The sequence below is a fragment of the Amia ocellicauda genome, chromosome 4 (assembly GCF_036373705.1).
Source record: "Amia ocellicauda isolate fAmiCal2 chromosome 4, fAmiCal2.hap1, whole genome shotgun sequence".
Taxonomy (NCBI): Eukaryota; Metazoa; Chordata; class Actinopteri; order Amiiformes; family Amiidae; genus Amia; species Amia ocellicauda.
In genome coordinates, this window is record NC_089853.1 from 39132808 (window position 1) to 39154749 (window position 21942).

The 21942-nt window shown below is 47.9% G+C and overlaps 1 protein-coding gene across 3 annotated transcripts in view; it reads left to right on the forward strand.

Moving 5' to 3' along the window:
• Nucleotides 1–20161, forward strand: part of raly (RALY heterogeneous nuclear ribonucleoprotein) — a 68741-nt gene extending 48580 nt beyond the window's left edge. For 2 of the 3 annotated variants that reach the window (XM_066702103.1, XM_066702104.1), the window contains exons 2-8: nt 8756–9158; nt 11653–11725; nt 12483–12530; nt 13710–13867; nt 14185–14298; nt 17183–17316; nt 18641–20160. In XM_066702103.1, coding sequence (XP_066558200.1) covers nt 8903–9158; nt 11653–11725; nt 12483–12530; nt 13710–13867; nt 14185–14298; nt 17183–17316; nt 18641–18688 — 831 coding nt within the window. In that variant the 5' untranslated portion in view covers nt 8756–8902 and the 3' untranslated portion in view covers nt 18689–20160. Of the gene's footprint in view, nt 1–8755; nt 9159–11652; nt 11726–12482; nt 12531–13709; nt 13868–14184; nt 14299–17182; nt 17317–17551; nt 17598–18640 lie in introns of all 3 variants that reach the window. The other variant, XM_066702105.1, reaches the window with a different exon arrangement.
• The last annotated feature ends 1781 nt before the right edge of the window (nt 20162–21942 follow it).

Below are 21942 nucleotides of genomic sequence, written 5' to 3' on the forward strand. Positions count from 1 at the left end.
TTGGAAACATGAACATTAAAACCAGGACAACACATGACTGGCTTGGATTCACTTCGGCGTCCGATACACTGAGGTATGGGTCTGGAGGAGGACATGAGTCTCACTGCCTCACTCCGCAGGGGCCTGCGCGATGCGTCACTGCCACGGGCGTGAGTAATGGCAGTGATCGTGGGAATGTTTCAGATGTGGGCCTGAAAAACCGCCTCACTTAGTGCTGAGGCAGAGTGACAGCTGCCAAACGCCAGAGAGCAGCGAGACAGCAGGAGCGTGGCTGCACCCCAAGACACTCGCACACTCGCATGCTCCTGCAGCCCACAGCACTTGCACCACGCTAAAATATGTATGCATATTAAAAATACAAAACAAAAAAGGAATAAGTAAAATCTCTACTGTCCGTCGATAAGCAGCCTTAATCCTGACTTTGCTTCTCAATATAATCTATCAGATCAGGGCTGCTCATGCCTGCGCAGAAGACTGAGCTGTTTACATGGAAGCCCCACTCCGACAGCCTGCATGTTCCTCCAGCACAGTTTGTTCACAGTAATCTGTAAAGGACTTTGTGCTTTATCCCCAGTGGGCTCACATAGCTGCCGCCTTCTGGATGTGTTTGTTTTTTTCCCCCGATTGTTTTTATATTTGTTTGTTTTCATATTTCTCTTGTTTTTTTACATTAATAGAATTTACAACCAAACTGCATTTTGTGTGTGTGATTATACTGAGTGACAGCGAGGGGACCCGAACCAGCCTTTAGAGGAGGGGGATGGCAGATGGTGTGTCTTAATTTAATATCTGAAGTATCAGATATCTGAGGTATCAGATTGTTGCGGTTTTGCGTTCAGTTTTTAACCACTTATTGCGATTCTCCCCCAGGAAAACGTCATTTTTGACGCCCGTTGGGGCTTAGAAACCTGCAAAAAGAAAAGCAGGCAGACGGGGTTAAAAAAACTTTCATGTGAGACTCACAAATCTGTGCGTCTCAGCATCAATAACCACGCCATGTGTGAAATGTAATTATACATTCACAAAACAGTCTTAATAGCAAATGCATTCACCAGTTACACTTGTATAATTATTTGCAGCGTATATATATATATATATATATATATATATATATATATATATATATATATATATATACACTCACCTAAAGGATTATTAGGAACACCATACTAATACTGTGTTTGACCCCCTTTCGCCTTCAGAACTGCCTTAATTCTACGTGGCATTGATTCAACAAGGTGCTGAAAGCATTCTTTAGAAATGTTGGCCCATATTGATAGGATAGCATCTTGCAGTTGATGGAGATTTGTGGGATGCACATCCAGGGCACGAAGCTCCCGTTCCACCACATCCCAAAGATGTTCTATTGGGTTGAGATCTGGTGACTGTGGGGGCCAGTTTAGTACAGTGAACTCATTGTCATGTTCAAGAAACCAATTTGAAATGATTCGACCTTTGTGACATGGTGCATTATCCTGCTGGAAGTAGCCATCAGAGGATGGGTACATGGTGGTCATAAAGGGATGGACATGGTCAGAAACAATGCTCAGGTAGGCCGTGGCATTTAAACGATGCCCAATTGGCACTAAGGGGCCTAAAGTGTGCCAAGAAAACATCCCCCACACCATTACACCACCACCACCAGCCTGCACAGTGGTAACAAGGCATGACGGATCCATGTTCTCATTCTGTTTACGCCAAATTCTGACTCTACCATCTGAATGTCTCAACAGAAATCGAGACTCATCAGACCAGGCAACATTTTTCCAGTCTTCAACTGTCCAATTTTGGTGAGCTTGTGCAAATTGTAGCCTCTTTTTCCTATTTGTAGTGGAGATGAGTGGTACCCGGTGGGGTCTTCTGCTGTTGTAGCCCATCCGCCTCAAGGTTGTACGTGTTGTGGCTTCACAAATGCTTTGCTGCATACCTCGGTTGTAACGAGTGGTTATTTCAGTCAAAGTTGCTCTTCTATCAGCTTGAATCAGTCGGCCCATTCTCCTCTGACCTCTAGCATCAACAAGGCATTTTCGCCCACAGGACTGCCGCATACTGGATGTTTTTCCCTTTTCACACCATTCTTTGTAAACCCTAGAAATGGTTGTGCGTGAAAATCCCAGTAACTGAGCAGATTGTGAAATACTCAGACCGGCCCGTCTGGCACCAACAACCATGCCACGCTCAAAATTGCTTAAATCACCTTTCTTTCCCATTCAGACATTCAGTTTGGCGTTCAGGAGATTGTCTTGACCAGGACCACACCCCTAAATGCATTGAAGCAACTGCCATGTGATTGGTTGATTAGAAAATTGCATTAATGAGAAATTGAACAGGTGTTCCTAATAATCCTTTAGGTGAGTGTATATATGTATGTATGGAAGCATTTGTGAAGACATTGAAGCTGTTTACACAGAGGCTAATGTATGAGGAGGCCCACTTAGGTCAGGAAAGATGGCTGAAAGCTGCAGAGATAGACTGTTACCTCTTACTGTTCAGATCTGTGGGTGTTTGTTGTTGTCTGCCTACCGCACCTTTAAGGCTTTTGTGTGTTGGAAGGGAACTACACAACAGTGAAGATGAATAGATGGGCGCCAGCTTTACTTTTAAAGGTCGTGCTTAAAATAAATAGTGAAATGACATGAAATCAACAACAAGTCACAGATTTCTGACTCGGAAGCCACTCACTGACTCCCGTATTACCTTGAGAGGAAATCGTCTGCGATCTCCCTTGTGTTGCCATGGTTACTTCCGTCTCCCTCCCGCTCGTGTCCCCGAGGTGCTGGAGGACTGAGGTAGAGTGGGAACGGCAGACCAGGGCTAGGCAACTTCTGTCCACTCGAAAACAGCCCGGGCCCGACATCACACCCGGAGGGAAGCTACTGATCCTGTCGCATCAGAGTCCTTGTGTGTGTGGGGGGACTTATCGGCAATTATGTGTGGTTTTGGCTTTGTTCAAAAGACCGATTTTGTGAGTTTTGTGGTCAAGTGTGTTGCAGACAGGGACTCTTGTGTGTAGCAGCAGTGCAGCTCTCTCTTGCTCTCTTTTTATATAAAGAGTATACTGTACATATATCAGCGAAACCCAGTAATGTTACACACAGCAAAGCCGTCCTCGTGACAGTTCTCCCCAGATAACTGCCCTTTGATTGTAACAGCTCAGTGTGCTGTAAGTGGTGTGTGTTGATATGACTGTGAATGGCTGTGCCTGACTCACTCCTGCCTGGAGAGCATTAAGAGAATAAGCAGTAAACTTGCAACAAGGCTGACTAGTGTAGTGCGATAAAGGGTTATCAGATAGAGGTACCCGGCTGTGTCCCTGGCCGCCAGCCAGTCAGATAGGGCTCTCGACTCAGCATGCTGTGCTGCTGTCTCCCCAATTTCCCCTCAGCTCAGATCTCACGCCCCCCCTCTACACACACACACACACACACACACGCACTCCACTGTGACAGCCCAGTGTTCCTCAGTCACGACGGGAACTGGGTTGCATTTTTCCAGGAGACAGGACAATGCTGCAGCAGCAAATCAGTGCATGGGGCAGAGAGCTAAATATAGGTCTACGTTTTTGGCTGGAGAGAATGGAGGCTTCCCCAGCAAGGTGGTTTGGGCATTAGAAACGAAAGAAAGAGAAACAAAAACAAAAAGAAAGAGAAAGAAAGGCATGGCAATAACAGCATGATTGTGAATTCAGCTCTCTCGCCAATGCTGACACACTAGGATTTTCTCTTAGCCTCTTCCGAAAATAGCCGAGCATGAATGAGTGAGCGAGCGCAGGGGGCCGCTCTGCCGTCTCCAGGAGTCCCCTAGAAGCAAACTGACACACAGCAACTGCAGTGCTTTATTCAGCATTGCCTCCCAGCCTGCGCAGTGTTCGTTTAATAACAGATGGTGTTATATAGGTCACAGGGTGCTATTTATAACATGATCAGATCGCTTTTTAACTTGTATTAACCATCAACAATAACATAACTCAATACATGCCACGCATGCAGCATGAGAAACAATAGCACATCTCACTGGCGGTCTCATGCGTGCTCGTCTGAATCACTCCTCCCTGAGCCACGTGGGCCTTCTTTGAGTTCCAGCTTAAGATATTGTGCTGATGACAACTGGCAACCTAATGAAAGAAAAATTCTAATTTTGAAAGTCTTTGTCGTTCTTGAACTGTATCAGCCCCCGTGTGTGTAAGACACGTGTGGAGGGGGTTCTGTGTTATGGTATGGCAACCTATGTTCTCAGCGTGTCCTGCGTGTCCTCATGCGCAGGCGGTAATGCAGCTGGGTGCCAGGGCGCAGTCCTGCTCTGCTTCCCTTTCACGATTCTGCTCGAATGGAAGAGGGATTTTGCAGAAGTCCTGACCTTCTGCTCCTCCGGCTGTGAAGCCATGCCGGGGTGGGGGGGGCAGTGAAGGGAGAAGAGACACAGGCCGTTGAAGCTGGATAAACACAGATAAGCAAAGAAAAGGGCTGGGGGCGGCTAACGCGGCGGAATATCAGCGCCTGCACTCGGAATGAACTTTGCCAGCTCTGCAGATGTGAGATCTTCATTTATTTACTGTTTTAAAGTTAAATGGAGGGAGGCAGTGTGTGGCCTGTGGGATGGCCGGGGGCGCCGCCGCCCTGGCACTCGATTACCCTGCTCCGGGTGAAGTGATGCGCTGTGCGGGCAGCCTTGTGTTGACTTTATCAGCATCACCAGCTCTGGCCTAGGGCCCCCAGCTCTGCCTTGACACTGCCTCATCCCAGCCAGGCCACGATCACAGTCCTAGCATGCGATCATATTCTGTAATACAAGGGGCAGCAGAGCTCTTTAATTAAAGTGACTACTTTCTTTTTTCTTTATAAATATAGATATATATGTGTCTGTGTCTGTGTATCTATGGAAATATCGCTGGCAGTAAGGAATATTTAATTATTTTCTCAAACAATGGAGGAAAAGATCAGCAACAGACAAAATGGCAGCATTTTTAAGAACCACAAAATACAGTTGACATCGTTGTCTCCAGGCAACAAGGGTATTTCTGACTGTAGCAACAGGCTAGCAAAACGGACTGCCTCGCTAATGTCAGAGAGGTATGTATTTTGGGGAGTTCCGAACATCAACCACATACAGTGTGTTTGAACAACTCGCCCATTCCAGTCTCTCAGTCGATAAACGCTCAGGCACCTCCGCACGGGCCCCCAGACCCCCACGCCCCCCTGCTCCGGCTCTGTGTCCAATTAGAGGCCAGCGGAGTAGCGCTGGGGGGCGGCTCAGCGCCCAAGAAGAAGAGGAAGAAGAAGCATAAAAAAAACAAGAGAAGAAAAGTGCCTGCGCTGCAGTCTGCGCGAGCCAGCGCTCTGTCACCCCATAACTCCTGGGGAATAGCAGTCAATCGCTCTTCTCCGCCGATCGATCAGCAGTGAGAGCGCGGCGCTGGGGTATGATGGAGGGCGACCTTCACGCCGCCACCGCCTCCAGAGCTGTAAAGTGTTGCTAATTATTGTGCGAGATCCACCCCTGGAGTAAGTCGGTGGGGGGGGATGCTGGTGAGCAAGACATCAAACTCTGTGAATCCCACTGGGGCGGCTGCCAGCTGCTCGCCCCTGTACGCCTCCCCCCCGGGCTGGGTCCTCGTGCACCTCGTTCCCCTGTACACCAGGCTCCGTGGGAACGATTCCCCTTAACCCGACCCCTGGGATTAGCACAGGGCAAACATTCAATCAGAAGATCAACCCCACCATTTCGTCCGAATGTGATCAACAACTAAATTAAATCATTAAAAAAAATATGATCCCCCCTCCCCCAAATATTGCGCACATCAGAACACTCAGAGATGGATGGCTCAGATAACAGACAGAGAGAGTAGATCAGCGGAAAGGCCAGTGTCAGAAAGGATCTACCCTGATTGGTTTTCCTCATTTTAACTCCCCTCTGGCTCTGGCATGATGGCACTGTCTGACCCCGTGTGCTGCGCAGCTCGTTCCCAGTAGATCCTGCTCCAATTCCCGGTGCACGGTTTAATGGCACCACAGCCCCCCCCCCCCGTTGCGCGGTTGGTCCCCCCGCTGGTCTCCCCTCTGGTCTCCCTGGTGTGTGTCGCTCACCGAGCCCACCAGCACAGCCACAGAGTTGTGAGAGCCTCAGTGGAGTAAGCCTGCAAAATGCGATTATCAGAACAGAAAGAAAAAAAAACTGGCGAGAAAGATTAGAAATAAGTGTCCCACGGCAACTGCTGTCAATTAAGTAGATTTCAATTAAGCGTGTCCTCATTATTGACACGCTCCTTTTTATTTCAGTAGAGATAACGAAAAGAAAGCGAGTGGGTAAATTGACTCCTGTGTAATATTAATGAAGTGCTAGTGACGGGCTGCCTCTTCTAGGCCATTTCACGCCACGTCTCGCACGGGATTGCGGGTCTCTCGTGTGGCGCATCAGAGTTTTTCCCATGGTGCAAATATAAATTAATAAATCGGTTGTGTTTACTAGACTGCTGCTCGCCGTGTACACAAGATGTTTGCAGGAGGGGGATTCTGGTGTGTGAAGAGAGTTTTTAATTCAGCAAATCTAATAGAACAAACATGACAATTCACACAATACACACAAACACGTGTGTGGTTGTACCTGCACTGGGGGGCTGGCTTTTACACACCTGCAGTGATCAGAGCCAGAGTGAGACACTGGGGCATTCCCACACTGCCGTATTTACCAGCAGTTTACCAGAGTTTTGTTCTCCCAGTCCCAGTTCAGTGTCCTTCAGAAGTTCCCGTGGACTCAATCCGTGGCTCATGCGTGCTGGCAGGCTGTCGGCACACTGCGTACCCGACACATGACAGAGCATCGAGTCAGATGGGGGAGCCTCCCGAGAAGGGGGTTAGAAAGAGGTTGAGCTGGATTTTAGAGAGGGGAGGGAAAAGCCAACAGCAGCAGCGCCCCGGCTGCCTCTAGCACTGCAGGAGCCCGTCTCTCCAGACACAGGACTGCTGTACGGGCTGGTAGAAAAACAATATGACCCCGAGCAATGGCAGGCAACACAGGGGCCAGCGGAGGGAAAGGGCACCCTGTCGAAATCTATGACATCGACCGAGGAGGGAGGGGCCGTGAGCAGGGCCTGCTGTCTTACGGTCTGAGACGTTGTCTGTCTCTAGAGCAGGAGAGAGATGGTCCTGCACTGCCCAGGACCCCCCCCTCCTGCGTCCACAGACCGCAGCTGGGGAATCAATAGCCAAATGCAATTACTGTTTATGTACATATTCTGTGTAAGGGCCAGCACACTGTTCTGTAAGTCCGAGGGCTTCCTGCTGATCTCAGTTTAATACACCACAAACGAAGGCAGGATTTAAGAGGATTTAATGCAAATGAAAGCTAAACCACACTGTGCTGTTTGTCGCGCTCTGCCCTGCTCTGCTCGCTCAGCTCGGCTCACACTCCTGCGACACCCGAGCTGTCGACGCTGTTCGCTCTCCAGATCCCGCCAGCTCCTCCTGTCTGGCAGAGACCGCCACTGAGCGCCTGAGCCCAGCTGGGATGGATGGAGCGGCTCGAAAATCGATAGCGGGGAGTAGACTGGGTAACCGTGCCTGGTCATCTATTTTCAGCACAGACTCCCCGTTGCCATCCGGCCATTGTCAGCTGGTTTGATTCATCAGGTAACCTGGCTGCGCTCCAGTAGAAGGACATTAGGAGGCTTTCGATCAGGGTATTCAATCTAAATAATGTCCTCAAATGCCCATTACACAGAACAGGCTTGCCCTCCACCCCCACTCCCTCTCCTCGGCATTGTTTTGAATGATGTCACAGCCCTGGAGATGTAGCGTTGTTGTCAATGGCAGAATTATTTAGGGACTGGTGACCTGGTGGGGCCTCTCTCTGTCACTACAGTCCCGACAGGAAGGGGAAGGCAGGGTCCCCATTTGTCCCACCATGATATACAGGGCACAGGTGGAACTGAGTGAAAGTTCAGTGGTAATTTGTTTTTGTTTTAGTGCGTGTTGTTTCCATGTCCTGCATTGTTATTGGCATGTTGTTGGTGTTGGGTTGGCCACAATGACAAGCTCGTACCCTGTCGTGTTTTGATCTATAAGCAGTAGAAAGTGGCTTCTGACACTCAAATAAAGTGCAATAGGGTTCAGGTTTGCACTTTGCAGCTCAAAGGCATGATTTGCTCCAGCCCTTCATCTTTTTATTATTATTGTTATGATTAGTAGTAGTAGCGGCAACATCATATCAAATTATCATTATTTGTAGTAGTAGTATTTTATTTATTTTTTATTACACATCAATACCCCGTAACAATCCCTCCTGCAGTGCTGGCAGAGTGTCATCGTGGTTTTTGCAGACGGGCTCTGACCAGCAGTGTTGTGTAAATGAGTTGTGAGCGCTGGCTCTGTGCAGCCAGAGAGGAGGATACGGAACGGGTGAGGTCCATCGCAGTCTCTGCAATCTCGCTGCTGACCCGAGAGCAGCCCCCAATCCTCTCACCTGCTGCCACGGCACTCGTCTCATTCATCACGGTGAGCAGGACGGACAGAGGCCCTCTGGTTCTGGAGCGGGCCAGCGATCAGGGCATCTGTTCTCCTTTTCCTGCAAAAAAGCATGGCTCTGGTTTGAGCTGCAGTATCATGCTCAGACCTTTGCAGCGGTTAAATGTGTTTTTTTTTTTTTAGGTTTTTTTCTTTTTTCTTTTTCATGTGCATATACCACTGCTTCTTGCCTATGAGTAACGGGTTTGTCTCTCTTTTTCTCTTTTTTTTTTTTTTTTTTTTTTTGTACTGTGCAGTTGAAAAACGAGAAAGGGGAGGAGGACGAGGACAAGACACAGTAATAAGAGAGAGAGAGCGAGAGAGAGAGAGAGAGAGAGAAGAAGAACATTTAAAAGGTGTGAGAGAACCAAAAACAAAGGAAAAGCGAAAGCGAAACCGCGAAGATGTCCCTCAAGGTCCAGACCAGTAACATCACCAACAAGAACGACCCGAAGTCCATCAACTCGCGGGTGTTCATCGGGAACCTCAACACGGCCGTGGTGAAGAAGACCGACGTGGAGACCATCTTTTCCAAGTACGGCCGGGTGCTGGGCTGCTCCGTGCACAAGGGCTACGCCTTCGTCCAGTACGCCAGCGAGCGGCACGCCCGGGGGGCCGTGCTGGGGGAGAACGGGCGGGTGCTGGCCGGGCAGACACTGGGTACGCCGTCTCCCACTCCTCAGCATCCTCCTTGTTTTTCCACACACCCAACTCCCGCCCCACCACACCACTTTTTTAATGCTTTTTGGGGATACCTCTCTTTTCTATCCTTTTTTGTTTCTTTTTTTTTATACATCTGTTTATTATATTCTTGCTGTTTTTGATCAAACCTGTTTTGTTTTTTGTTACAATCTTGTTGTGGGTGGTTTTGCTTGTTTGGGGTTTTTCCTCTCTCTGTCCCCAGGAGGAGTGGAGCTCTGGAGGCCAACAGCATTTTTGTTAATCTGAGGCCCAGGTTGGAAATTCGATTTTGTTTTTTCTGTTATCCTGACGAAAGGCATGATTAGATGTTACACAAGCTGTTCAAAGAGATGAGCTGTTCCTATAGTTAACCTGCTTAACAGGGGCTTCAAAGTGTGAGCTTTCTGAGGAGGTCCCCAATGGCCGTCCTCAACAGCTCTGTCTTCAGTGTGACGGTCCCCTCCGTGTCTCTGTCCCGCCTCGGGGCTGTGCTGTCTGCCACGCAGCCCCACGCACTGACCCCAGACATTACAGGACACAGCAGGGCGGGCTGATCTTGTCTGTAGTGGTAATTTCAGATCAGGTATTTACTTCCACAGGCTGGAATGAAAGTGCAGCGGTTAGGAAACGTGCCTAGATAATGGGGAAGGTCATCTCAGCTGTAGCCGTGGATGAAAAGAGCAACTGCAGGGTGAATAAACCAAAAGAAAAAACACAACAAAATGAGTGTCAGTGAGATCAGGCTGACAGAAATACTGTGCGGTTCATTCTGCCAGCGCAGGTTGGTGTGGAGAGGGGGTTAGTGTTGGCTCAGGGCTCAGGGCAGAGGGGACTCCGGTGCTGATGATGGGAGAGCACCTCGTGGGGGGCTGTGAGAGCCGCCTGTCTGAAATACTCATCAATTCTGCTCTCCTTATCATCCCCCCAGGCAGTGTGTTATTGACAGGTGTCATTGGCTGCTGACATTCTGGGATTAACCTCAGGCAGGTCCCCTCAAGGCCCCCCGCGCCCCCCCCACGTCCTCCGGAGAAATCCCATTATCTCTGTCCCCAAACATGCAGCTGCCCTTTACGTCCCTAAACTAAGCCTGCTGTCGTGCTCAAGGTTGTCCAGGCTGGGCAGTGTTTGGACGCAATACCTTGGTTGTTTCTGCTAACCAGACCGACCTGCATCTCGCCCAGTGGTGGCGTCTGCGAAGCGTTACCTCACTCGGCGACCGGAGCATCCTGCTGTTGCCATTCCGTTACATTCCCACCTTCTCCTCCAAATCAGGGTCAGGAAAAGGGGTGACAGGAAAAGGCGCCACCTGCGTCAGTCTGCTTAGTAGAGATGTGTGAGGAAATGGAATTGGGCCCGGTACATAATCCACACTCCACACACTCCACGGGATAAAACGCATACACACACAAACTAACACAATGGGCTGCTTAGTCTTCTAATGCCTTCTGCTTCTCTCCCCCCGACTCCTTCCTGTGGCACAGATCTTTTTCGTGGTCAAGTTAAGTGGCTCATATCCTTTACCAAAAGCTGAGTGCAGGTTCTGCAGTCTTACCCTAATCCCATTGCTTCCTGCACCGAGAACATTCGGGAATCCCCCCCGGGGGCTTTGGTGGAGATGGAAAAGATGCTCAGATTCAAGGCTGGAGCTGAGAGAGAGAGAGAGACAGAGAGAGTCTGAAAGTGTAGCGAATTGGCGTGAGGTGATGCTGCGCCACCCTCTAGTGGGTATGGAGGTGCATTGCAGTCACATTAACAATGCATCGTATGCTATGGAAACAATGCCTTATTATTCTCCCTGCAGCGTTTGCTCCTCTCGCGCTCACCCTTCATTTGACCTGGAGTACTGACATGCAGCCACACAGCCGCGCAGCCAGGGGACAGCCCCGTAACCCTCAGCCAGCACTCCACATTCTCTAACACCCGCCGTTAAATAAATCATGTATGCATGTGTGTGTGTGTGTGTTTATTTATTTCCACAGTGTCCTAGCTTGTGGCCGGTTTTCAATTCAGAATCAGTGTACAGAGTTCAGGGCTGTTGTTTGAGTGCTGGTGGGCAACGCAGACTTTAAAGTGGTCGGTTTGGGAGTGTGGAAGAGGCCAGGCTGCAGTGCTATTAATCTCACACTGGACAGCTGGGCTGGGTGGACAGGAGCAGGCTTAGCCACAGCCGACGCGTCAGGACAGGGACCCTGCTGCCAGGGAGGCGTGACGCCTCGTCCAGTGACGTGATATGCGCTAGAATTGTGTTTTCTACTTTATGCCATTTGCTGTTTATCACCCAACCCCAAAGTGATACTTTTTGTTTGTGTTTTTCCTGCTAATCGCTTTGTGTGTGTGTTTTAAAGTGCATTAATTAAAAGAGTGAATTAATGCAATAAGTAAAGTGTTCAGCTCTGGTGTGATTCTGTTCTCACCCATGGGGATCAGACCACTCTAACAGAACCTCCCTCCGTCTCCTCTCTCTCTCTCTCAGATATCAACATGGCCGGGGAGCCCAAACCCAACCGGCCCAAAGGACTGAAGCGATCAGCTGCAGCTCTGTACAGGTGATTCACACTGGCTTCTGTCTGTGGGGGGAGCTACTAATCGATCCCATGACCCCGTGACCCCATGACTCCATACCATCACACAGGAGATAATCTCCTGTACTGAGAGACTCTACGAAGTATCACACTGACCATTAGTCTCATTCTGCTGATTGACTAATGCAAAACTCAGCTGTGGTAGAACTAATTCAATACATAAATGACTGTGTCCAGCTGGTCACTTCGTTCTGGAACAAAATGAAATGTGGTTATTGTATATGAGCCAGTGCAGGGACTAAAAACAACTATTACAGAGAACAGGTGATCAGCATTATTGATCCTATGCATTAAATCAGTGTGAGACAAATAACGGGAAAATAATGGTAGATATTGGAACAAAAACAATGAAGATGCATTTTTGTTTGTATGTCATGGCGCTGCCTCGAGCTGACTGGCAATGTGACTTTAGCTGGGGCTGCATGCTGTGTTTACACGCTAAGGTCTCTGAGCTGAAGAGTGACTTTAAACATGTACTCGGGCTTTGAAGTGCGCGGCCCCTCGCCCGGCCCTGCTTGGCGGTCTGCTTGGACTCCCATTGAGCTCCTCTTCACTCAGTGTGCTGGACCGCTGTAGTGCTGAGACTGAGACAAAGCAGGATTACAAGAGTATGATATTTCCAGTGATGAGGTTATTTATAGCTGTACTTATTTTGTTGGTCTGTTTTTTATGTTTGTTTGATTTGTTTTTTGTTTTTTGGCTGTTTGTCTTTGCTTCCCAGTGGTTATGACTTTGACTACGATTACTACAGAGACGACTTCTATGACAGGTACGATCAACCTCTCTCCCTCTCTCTCTCTCTCGCTTATTTTTAGTTGCTGTACCCCCGTGTGCTTTTGTGCATGTTTGTGCGTTTGCTTGCATGTGTGTGTGTGTGTGTACTGGCAGTCTGGCTGTGATAAAGCTGCAGTACAGCTCAAACCGACGGGCGGAGTGCCGAAGACATTGTCCTTATGTCTCACTGTGGTTAAACTGCTCGCTACAGACAGTGACACCAGAGGGATACTTCTCAACAAGTTTCTCCCTGGTGTTGAACCTGAAGTTCTGTCCTTCTCCAGCACACACTGAGCACTGTGGCATTTCGGAGCTGCAAGGCATAACATGAACTGGGACTAGCTGTAGGTTCAATGGTATAACTGGTTTGGTCCAGTTTAGAGCTGAGGTCTGGTTGCCGTAGCTAGTAAGACGGTTCAACCTTCAGCAGGCTCCGTACAACACCTCACTGGTGCAGCCGAGGTTTTTGGTAACCGCCTGTAACAGTCTGACGTGCGCACAAGGAGCTGCTGAGTTTGGCTGTCCTGTCTCTCCTGGCTCAGCCTTTGCTGGATGAGAGGCGCGTGCGGGCGGGTGGGCTGGCTGGCTTGGTTGGCTGCACCCAGCAGGACGTCTGTGTAAGCAGATGTTTTGACATAATATCCATGTGTAGAACACATGTAAACCACTGAAACAGGCCAGCGTGTTCATTTACAGCCTGCCTGTGATGTTGACACCATGAGTTATAACTGCTCCCGAGTCAGCTTTGATATGCCAGTATATTATCGCAGTGCCACACAGAAATGTAAACACTTGTTCACTTTCAAGTGATCTCAAAGGCTTTCTGACACCGTGCTGAAGGCCAGGTGTGGGGGCTGGGGGCACTGGCCACTGAGCCCTTTCACTGTGGAAGTGGCAGGGGTGGCCTGGCAGGGAGGGGGAGTGAAAGCATGACTGACGGGCCGAGCACAGCGTAGTTTCCGATCTCTGTCTTCAGGAAAGCGAGGATGATCCTGGGAGCGCCGCACTCGGCCCAGTTTTTCCAGCCTTTGTTTCAGTTGCTAAACCAAGTTAATGAAGCTGGCACGTTGCTTGATGGATGTCATCAAAAACGCCTTTTTTTTAACTCCTGTCTCTCTCCCATCTCCACCTCCCCTCTCTTCTCTCTCTCTCTCTCTCTCTCTCTCTCTCCCAGACTCTTTGAGTACAGAGGGCGTGTGTCCCCAGTCCCTCGTGTGGTGCCGGTGAAGCGCCCCCGTGTGGCTGTGCCGCTGGTGCGCAGGGTGAAGTCGCTGCCGGTCAAGCTGCTGGCACGATCCGCCTCCATCGCCAACAGCTCCGCCAAGCAGAAATGTGAGCCTGCAGGGGGAGGGATGGGGTCTCTGGTGGGGGAGGAGAGAGTGCGATTAAATCAGTGTTGCTGGGGGGGGTGTGGTGTATTTGAGAGGGGGTGTGGTGTCGCTGGGGGTGGGGGGCGATTTCAGGAGGAAAGTGAAAAAGAGGGAGTTTTAGAGGTGTGTGTAAATGATGTAATTTTAATAGATTAATCAGCATAAATTAAGAAAGCCTCAGGGCATGTTAAATCATTGTGTTGGGTAAATATTATTTAAGAAATTACATAATACATATTTTTTCTACTTGCTAATTGCTGTTGTTAATTGACTTTGCAGTGAAATCCAACGAACTCCAGGCAATTAAGTCAGAGCTCACCCAGATCAAATCCAACATCGACGCTCTGCTGGGCAGACTGGAGCAGATCACAGACGACAAGCACAGCCTCATAGGTCAGTGGAACTGCCGGCACACAGAGGAATACACACACAAACACACACACACACTGCCCTCTCTCTCACACTCACACACACACACACTGTGCTGCTCACGGTCGTGACAGAGGAAAGTGTTCCCCAGGGGTCTTTATCCAAGGACTTCTGGCCAGACCTTTTCAATTGACATTATTGTTTCATTCATTGGACAGATATCAGCGCCGGTCCAGCCATGTTTAGGGCCTTGAATCTAATGGATTGAGCGTGTGGCTGCATTAGCCTTGAATAAACACAGAATAAATAAAAGGAAATTAAATCTAATATCAGTCTATTCGTTCACAATTAATTTAAGGTGCTTTATTGGCATGACTTACAATTAACAGTCTTGCCAATTATATACTACATATATACATGTTAATTAAATATTTCACAGACCATGTTTTATACAATCAAATAAATAAAAAACTAATGCAAGATGTAAAAATTCATCAGATACAGATAGAAGGCTAATGAAAGGAAATCTGGCTCTGTGTGAAGGTTGTAATGTAATGGCTTCTCTCACCAGTAGATGGTGCCATTGCTCAGCACAGTATGGACAAAGCTACCAGGCTGTCAAACGGGTCTCCCTGAGCTGATGAACACAATAGTCAAACTCTACAAAAGCCACACCTCCCTTTTCCGAAACGCTTCCAAGCGCCTTGTCAATCACCTCGATGTGAGCAAACCGAGCCCCCTTTCATTCATCCATTTCATTCTTTAACTTCCCTCTCCTTTCCGCGGTCCATGAGACTCCAGTTTGACGGTACAGATCATTCTGGCCTCCAGCGTAGCCAAGTCCAGGCCCGGGGCGGGGCATCCCCGTCTCTGCTGGGGGACAGCTGCGCCCCACTCCAGCAGTCGATCTGTACACGGCCGCTGCATGCTGACTGGAAGGGGAAGTGAGCGCAGGGCAGACTCCCTCGTGTTGTGGATGCTGTTATTCTGTGCGAGGGCCCGGGGTTCCTGCAGACCGTTTATCACACACTGTGGCCCCGTGCGTTTACTGCCCTCACACCTGAGGAGCTGCAGCTGATGCGCAGTTAACGTTTGTTTTCTGTTTGTTGTGTGGGAGGAAAGCCTCGGGCCTCAATGAATCTTTATAGGATATCCCCACACCTAGCGGTTCACAGTAATGATTTCTGGTGGCGATTTAAGCCCTGTTTGGCAGCTCCGCCGTGGCTCGGGCTGTGGATAATCAACTCTGGGGGAAGGCGCCAGTGGAAATTTGCTTTGTTAATTTGGTTTAGCGACTTATAAACCGTTAGCAGGATGCCCAAGCTTTTGTCGGTCTTGACAATAATTGGGTAAATGAATAGATCTGGCTTGTTTAACATCAGGGATGAGGCAGATTGATTTGTGGATCATGTGTCTGTGTGTCTGTGTTGTCAGTGGAGTGGCAGGTCAACCCGGGTGAAATGGAGGGGATTTCCATAAGACCCGCTGTTGGAAATTCACTGTACTTCGCCCGTTGCCTGTTAGGAGCTCGTGAATGTCTTGAGCTAGATCAGGGGTGGGGAACCTTTTTCCTATCAAGCACCATTCGAGTGTTCACAAATGTATTCACGGGCCGCAACCTTAATTAATACGCCTACATCAAAACATTAATACAGATGAAACTTACATTCCAATGCAAGAACAAATCACTTTTTACTAAACGCACACACTGCAGTCAAAACATAAATAACTATATAGCCTACAATAAGCAAAAAGCTCAAAAACAGCATACAATAAGAGAATTAAACAAAGTGTAAACATAAATATTAGAATAATGCTCAAAAGCAATATTCTATAGTTAAAAAATAACTATTGCATTTATCAAAACATAATTGTACACTAAAGTAAACATTTTCAAGACTGTGTAAACTTAAAGCTATAGCGAATAAAATCAGTGTATTTCAATAAACTATTCACTATATATTTAGCCTGAATACCTGAGAGCTCGACAGTCCACACAGGACAGTTTCTGCACTTTCCCTGTATGAGCTCGTCCCTCACACTGCATTTTCACAGCCTCGCCAGGTGACACTTTTACTGCACGAATATATAGCATCGCAATAAATGCTGCTCCGCTGATAATGTCCTGAATCATTATTGTGCTGGATGTGCTGCGCTATTGCTCTCTGTACTGTGCAGTAGCGTCGCATATTGATCAGTGGAGTAAAAGCACTCGGTGCCATTCGGACCTGCGTTTCACTCGCAGTGTTTTCACAGCACTGACACAAACCCACGAGTGATCTGTCATTGCCAGTGTCACTGATCCCCTGTATCAGTCCTGTTCATATACACCGCATTTCCAAAACGAGCTCTCTTCAATCTCCGTTCCCAATCCATGTTTATTTGCGGGTAATCACTGTATCAGCTCAATCTGAATACAGCTGTAAGAAAACATCTGTAATGCTGTACAATGTGTGTTTCTCAAGCACATGAAAGACTGTAGACAGGTAGAGATCGCCACTGGAGCGCCAGACTGACTCTATTGTAAAGGGAAGGCAGGAATATGGGTTATATCTGAGTTATTATGTATTTTAATGACCGGTGAAAATAGCCCGATTTTGGCTATTCTATGTAAATGTGTTTATAACTTATTTATTTTCGTGTTTATGCAATTAAAACACAATAGAAATGTTTATTACATAAGCTCGGCGCTTCTAGTGTTAAGTGTATGTCACAGAAATTATTTTTTTCAAATGGACTCTAGAGCCGGAGCAAACAGCCTCAGTGGGCATATACGGCCCGGAGGCCGGACGTTCCCCACCTCTGAGCTAGAGGTTTAAAAAGGTGTGTGTAGTGTTTGTAATAAATGCCCGAGATGCTATTCACTGCTTTAACCCTGTGGCTCTGACCGAGTGTGACTGTGTCTCAGAGATGCGGAAAGCGGAGGAGAGCAAGAGTGAGGTTTCTCAGGACGACTCGGCCTCGGACACGGAGGACCTGACGGAGGAGCCGCTGAACGGAGACGGAGGGGACGGAACACAGGACGAGTGCGAGGACGACCTGGTAAGGGAAGGAATGTGGCCTGTATGGAAAACTCATATGTACAACATATACAGTGTATACTTTTTAATATATTTGTAATACATTTAGAATCCAATATAAACAGATAAATGTGTGGGTTTGCTATATAGAGAGAGGTGTAGACAGGCACAGAGGGAGTGTGTGGAAACATTTTTATACAAAACCACCATATCACTCAATCTTCATTTTTTTTTTTCCTTCTGTTTAAATTTTCTAGGAAAACAATCACCTCTCAGAAATTGAGTCAATCCTGCAGTAGAAGGGTAAGCTCTCTCAGCTGCTCGCTGCTCCCTGTGGTCGATCCTTCGTGTTGACTTAATTACAGACACACCAGCCCAGACCACTGACGAGAAAGAGAAATACATTTCCCCTGGCCAGACGGGAGGCAGGCACACCTGCGCTTTGCATTTCTGGCTTCATCTTGAACCTTAACACAGCTGCCCTGCTCTGCTATCCAGTGTAAGCGGCGGCAGCACATCAAATACAAAACATTACCGTTGCCTGTTTGTTCGGCAGGTGTCTGTCCTCCGTCTCGCCTCTCGCTCACTCAGAGGTATGGGAACGATGCACGATGCCGCTAGACTCCCTCTACTCACTGCAAAAGCAAGCGCAGATGTGATTGTACGAAGCAGTGCGAAATTCTCACTTTTCTCTTTATTTGTTTGGGTTGTTTTTTTAAAGATAAATCAGGTAGTCTCTTTCCTCCCGCTTTTGATATCTGAGTAAGCTGCACTGCGCGGGTGCAGACACTTCTCTTTTTATTTCTTACACTCAATAAATCCTTCCGAAAAGAAAGAAATAAGGGAAGGTGCCAGGCTGTGAACCTGATCCTGATTTCCACAGCGTCTCCAGCAGTAAGTGTGCAGGACTGACTGTCGTCACGCCTCTGCGATCTCCCATCTTAGCCAGGCTTGTTTTTCCTGGCCCTGTGCGCTGCCTGCAGCCTCAACACCAATTTACCTCGGCCTGCACCCGCTCCCCCGCCAGGCTGCCGCAGCACTGGCTCACACGTTGTCACTCAGGAGTTTGTTTACTCTGGGAGCTTCAGACTGATTATGTTTAATATGAAAACCATTGAAGACCTTACAGCAGAGGGAGTGAATGTTCTGGGTTCTCAGGAAGCATGCCAGGGGGGGATTTATGCATTTCTTTTACATTATGTTACAGTAAACATACCGAACAAAACCGCTGTCTGCTGTGTGTGTGTTTTTCTCACACAAGTGTGCGTGCGTTTGTTTGTTTGTCTGTGCGTGTGGCCCCCTTTTCTGAGCCACACCTTAACACTGCTCTTCCTTTCCTTGTCCAGACGGCAGGGTGCTTGAAGAGACTGACGACTGGAAATGAACTGTTTTAGCCCCACGGGCGCAGCGCTGAGACGCACCTCCACGGGCACGTCAGTCTCAACACCAGCCTCCGCCAGAGACCGAGCAGCCAGCCTGCTGAAGTAGAAAGCTTCCCTGGAAACAGACAAGTCAACTGTTCTACTGCCTGAATCTACCACACAACAAAACTTGGCTTTCCTGGGCTTCAAAAGAAAAACTAAACAAAACAAAACAAAGGTTCAATAACTTGTGGGGTTCAAAACAAACTTTTCCAACCATGTGGAATATTAGCATTCTCATAAACGAGGACATTTTATGAGTGCTACCGACCCCGAGAACATGACCACCACGCCTCCACCACCCCCCCACCACCATCCCTTGTGTTTTCGTAATCTTCCTGTTGTTTTATTTATATATGGGATCTAAAATAGATGTAAAAAAAGAAAAAAAATGAAAATGGTTATTTTTAATTACTTGTGCATATTCTCTGCTTGCACTTTCAAGACTGCAAGAGATCTTTACAAATGTAAATAAACGAAAAGTTAACTTGTGGCCTGAATCTGTGTAACTGAGAGCTGTAAAAAGGAAAGTGGGTTGTTCTGAACTGTGATCAGTTTCATTTCTCTGCGCATCAGTGACGCATCAGCATTCACGTCCCGGGTGTTGGTCCCCCTCGCTGGCCGGCCGCTACTGTGTCCAGATTGTTTTTATTTGTGTGCGTTCCCACAATGCACTCCGATGGCCGTGACAGAGCTGCGCCCTGAAACACAGGCCAGCTGGTGCTGTACATGATGAACACAGAACTGCTGATGCAATGAAGACAGTACTTGCCCCTCCGATTATATGGCCTCTGGTATTGCACCGTCCAGAATTTAAGACGAGGTTCAGATTATACCAGATGCCAATAAAATAAACCCAATTTTAGACTCATGGAATCTGCAGGGGAAAACCACTCTCACAGATCAGACTGCTGCGTCTCCCAGAGCCGCCCGGGTAACTCGGGACTCTGCCAGCTGGTCAGCTAAATGCCCAGTGCAGCCCTATGTGAACACTAGGACAGGTAAGTTTGTAGTCCCTGGTTGCAGGATCTCAGAAATAAAGAAACCGGAATGGAGAAAAAACAATGAGAAGGGCAGGAGAGAACGAGTTGACTGCAGAAGACCAATCCTTTCAGTCGCCAACAGGTGCAGACCGCAAAGCACAGATGCACTTGATCTTCGGATTATATATGAGAACAAAGAGGCAAGAATGTCTGAGCCAAGAGTAAGAACATCCTGTTTCCTGGCTTTTATAGCTCCCTCCTGTACGGCAGACTTTTAGCAGCCAGCTCCCCGATTTCCCCTCTCCCCTCTCCACCAGCACTCGAGTCCCGGGCCTTCTCTCGCGCTGTGGGTCACTCTAAGGGTGTCAGTCCATTTCCGCCACTCTCCATGAGGGAGTGAGGGAGTGAGCCTGTATGAACCAAGCAGTGTGTAAGTCCTTGGACAGTGTTTAAGTGTAAATTGTTTCCCACTAAATACTAAGCCCATAAATAAATAGTTATGAGAAACTCAAGACCAATAACAAGAATGCAAAATTAATACCATTCTAAAAATGGCCTTGGGTAACATTGCTGAAGTAATAAAAAAGATTGAGCTAATTTCTTATGAAATAAAATAAAACATTTATTAGCTGTGAGGGACTGATTCATTTTCAATTATTAGATTGGCAGCGCATTGTTTGTGAAAATATTAACTTAGGTTCCAATTTTGAGTGTAATTTATTTTCTTGGTAATGTCAAACATCTGTTTGTTTCTCTGTGGAGGAGATGAAGAATTATTAACAAAACATCTCATCATTATTAAGAGCAAATACCTAAGGATCTGGGGAATTGGCTTTGATTGTTACAAAGATGCGTCAGACGAGTTCCAGAATGTATTTCTCTCCGGCGTCGCTCGTTAAATCTGTGCGGTGACCTCGGACAACCCCATTCTGCTATTGTCATTATTTTATGATTATTATCTCCACTTTCAGAAATTCATTTTTAAATGCAGTCTTCCTTACCTCACTCATTAACTCAGTACTGCTTCCCTCCAGGCTGCCCACAGAGACACAAGCAGCTCACACCTCTAGCTTGTAATGAGCCATAGCATTATCAAATTGAGACTTTTTGTTTTGGTCCCAGTGCAGACTTGTCAGGCAGCCCCTGCAGGTTGTGTTGGTGTTCAACGGTGCTTTCTTCTGAGGATGGGCCAACTAGATAAATATACTTGTAAGAATAATTAACAAAACAACAACAACAACATTATAATAAACAGCAATATCAGGTTCTACTATACTACAAACAAACACAGAGCGCAGGCCTAAAGGATTTAATTGATGTTGCACAGGCTCCAGTGATAGCCACAATCAGAGCAGACTCCACGCATCAAAATGTGGTGGCAAGATCAGCATGTGGATTCCCTGTATCGTTGAGCCCTTAATCCTTTCCCCTCCCAGGGCTTTTCAAAGTTAAAAACAGGACACTGCCTCCCTTATGCTGAGCTCGTCTGTGCAGGGGTTATACAGGACCCTGCTGGAATGTGTGCATGCCTTCGAGAATTACATAGAAGCAAATAAATCTATTAATTAAAGAAAAAATAAGAGAAGAAAATAACATGAAGAGGGAGAGCAGAAACCCCAGTGAAATTTCCAATGCTGACACACACCGTTCCCATGCAGTGAAGCAGCCAGAACCGCTCATTACTCAACATCACCTCGAGGACTGAGTGATCAGTGATCTTAAACAGGAGCTCCTGTCTCTCCACACTGCGCGGTGCCAAGGCCGTTCTGTGGAAACTCTGCTGCTAGCGGCCATCTGCGGCGAAGTGCCTGAACGCGATGCCTGCCTACCCCGGCTCCCTCCACCCACACAAGCCCCCCCGGGAACCGCCTTTGAACTGGAGAGCAGAAACCGCGCCAACTCTGGCAGAACTTCTCCCGCACCACCGGCAACCACCTGGATGGAGCGTCCCTCCCACCCATCCTGCCTGGTTCACTCCAACAGACCGAACACAGAACCTAAACCATTACAGCAACTAAAAAGCATCCCAATGCAAGCATAAGACGTCCGCAGAAAAGACTAGATATCCAATTTTCACCCTTCTTCTCGCTATGGAGTGGAAACCGGCCTCCGCACCAGCAGGGTGAGCGAGGCAGGGGGCACAGAGCAAATGCTAAACACGAGAGCTGGAGAGAAGACGAGAATGAGCAGAGCAAAGGCCCACGTTACCAAATCACACGCTGCAAAAAGTTCCAGAGGTCCAAC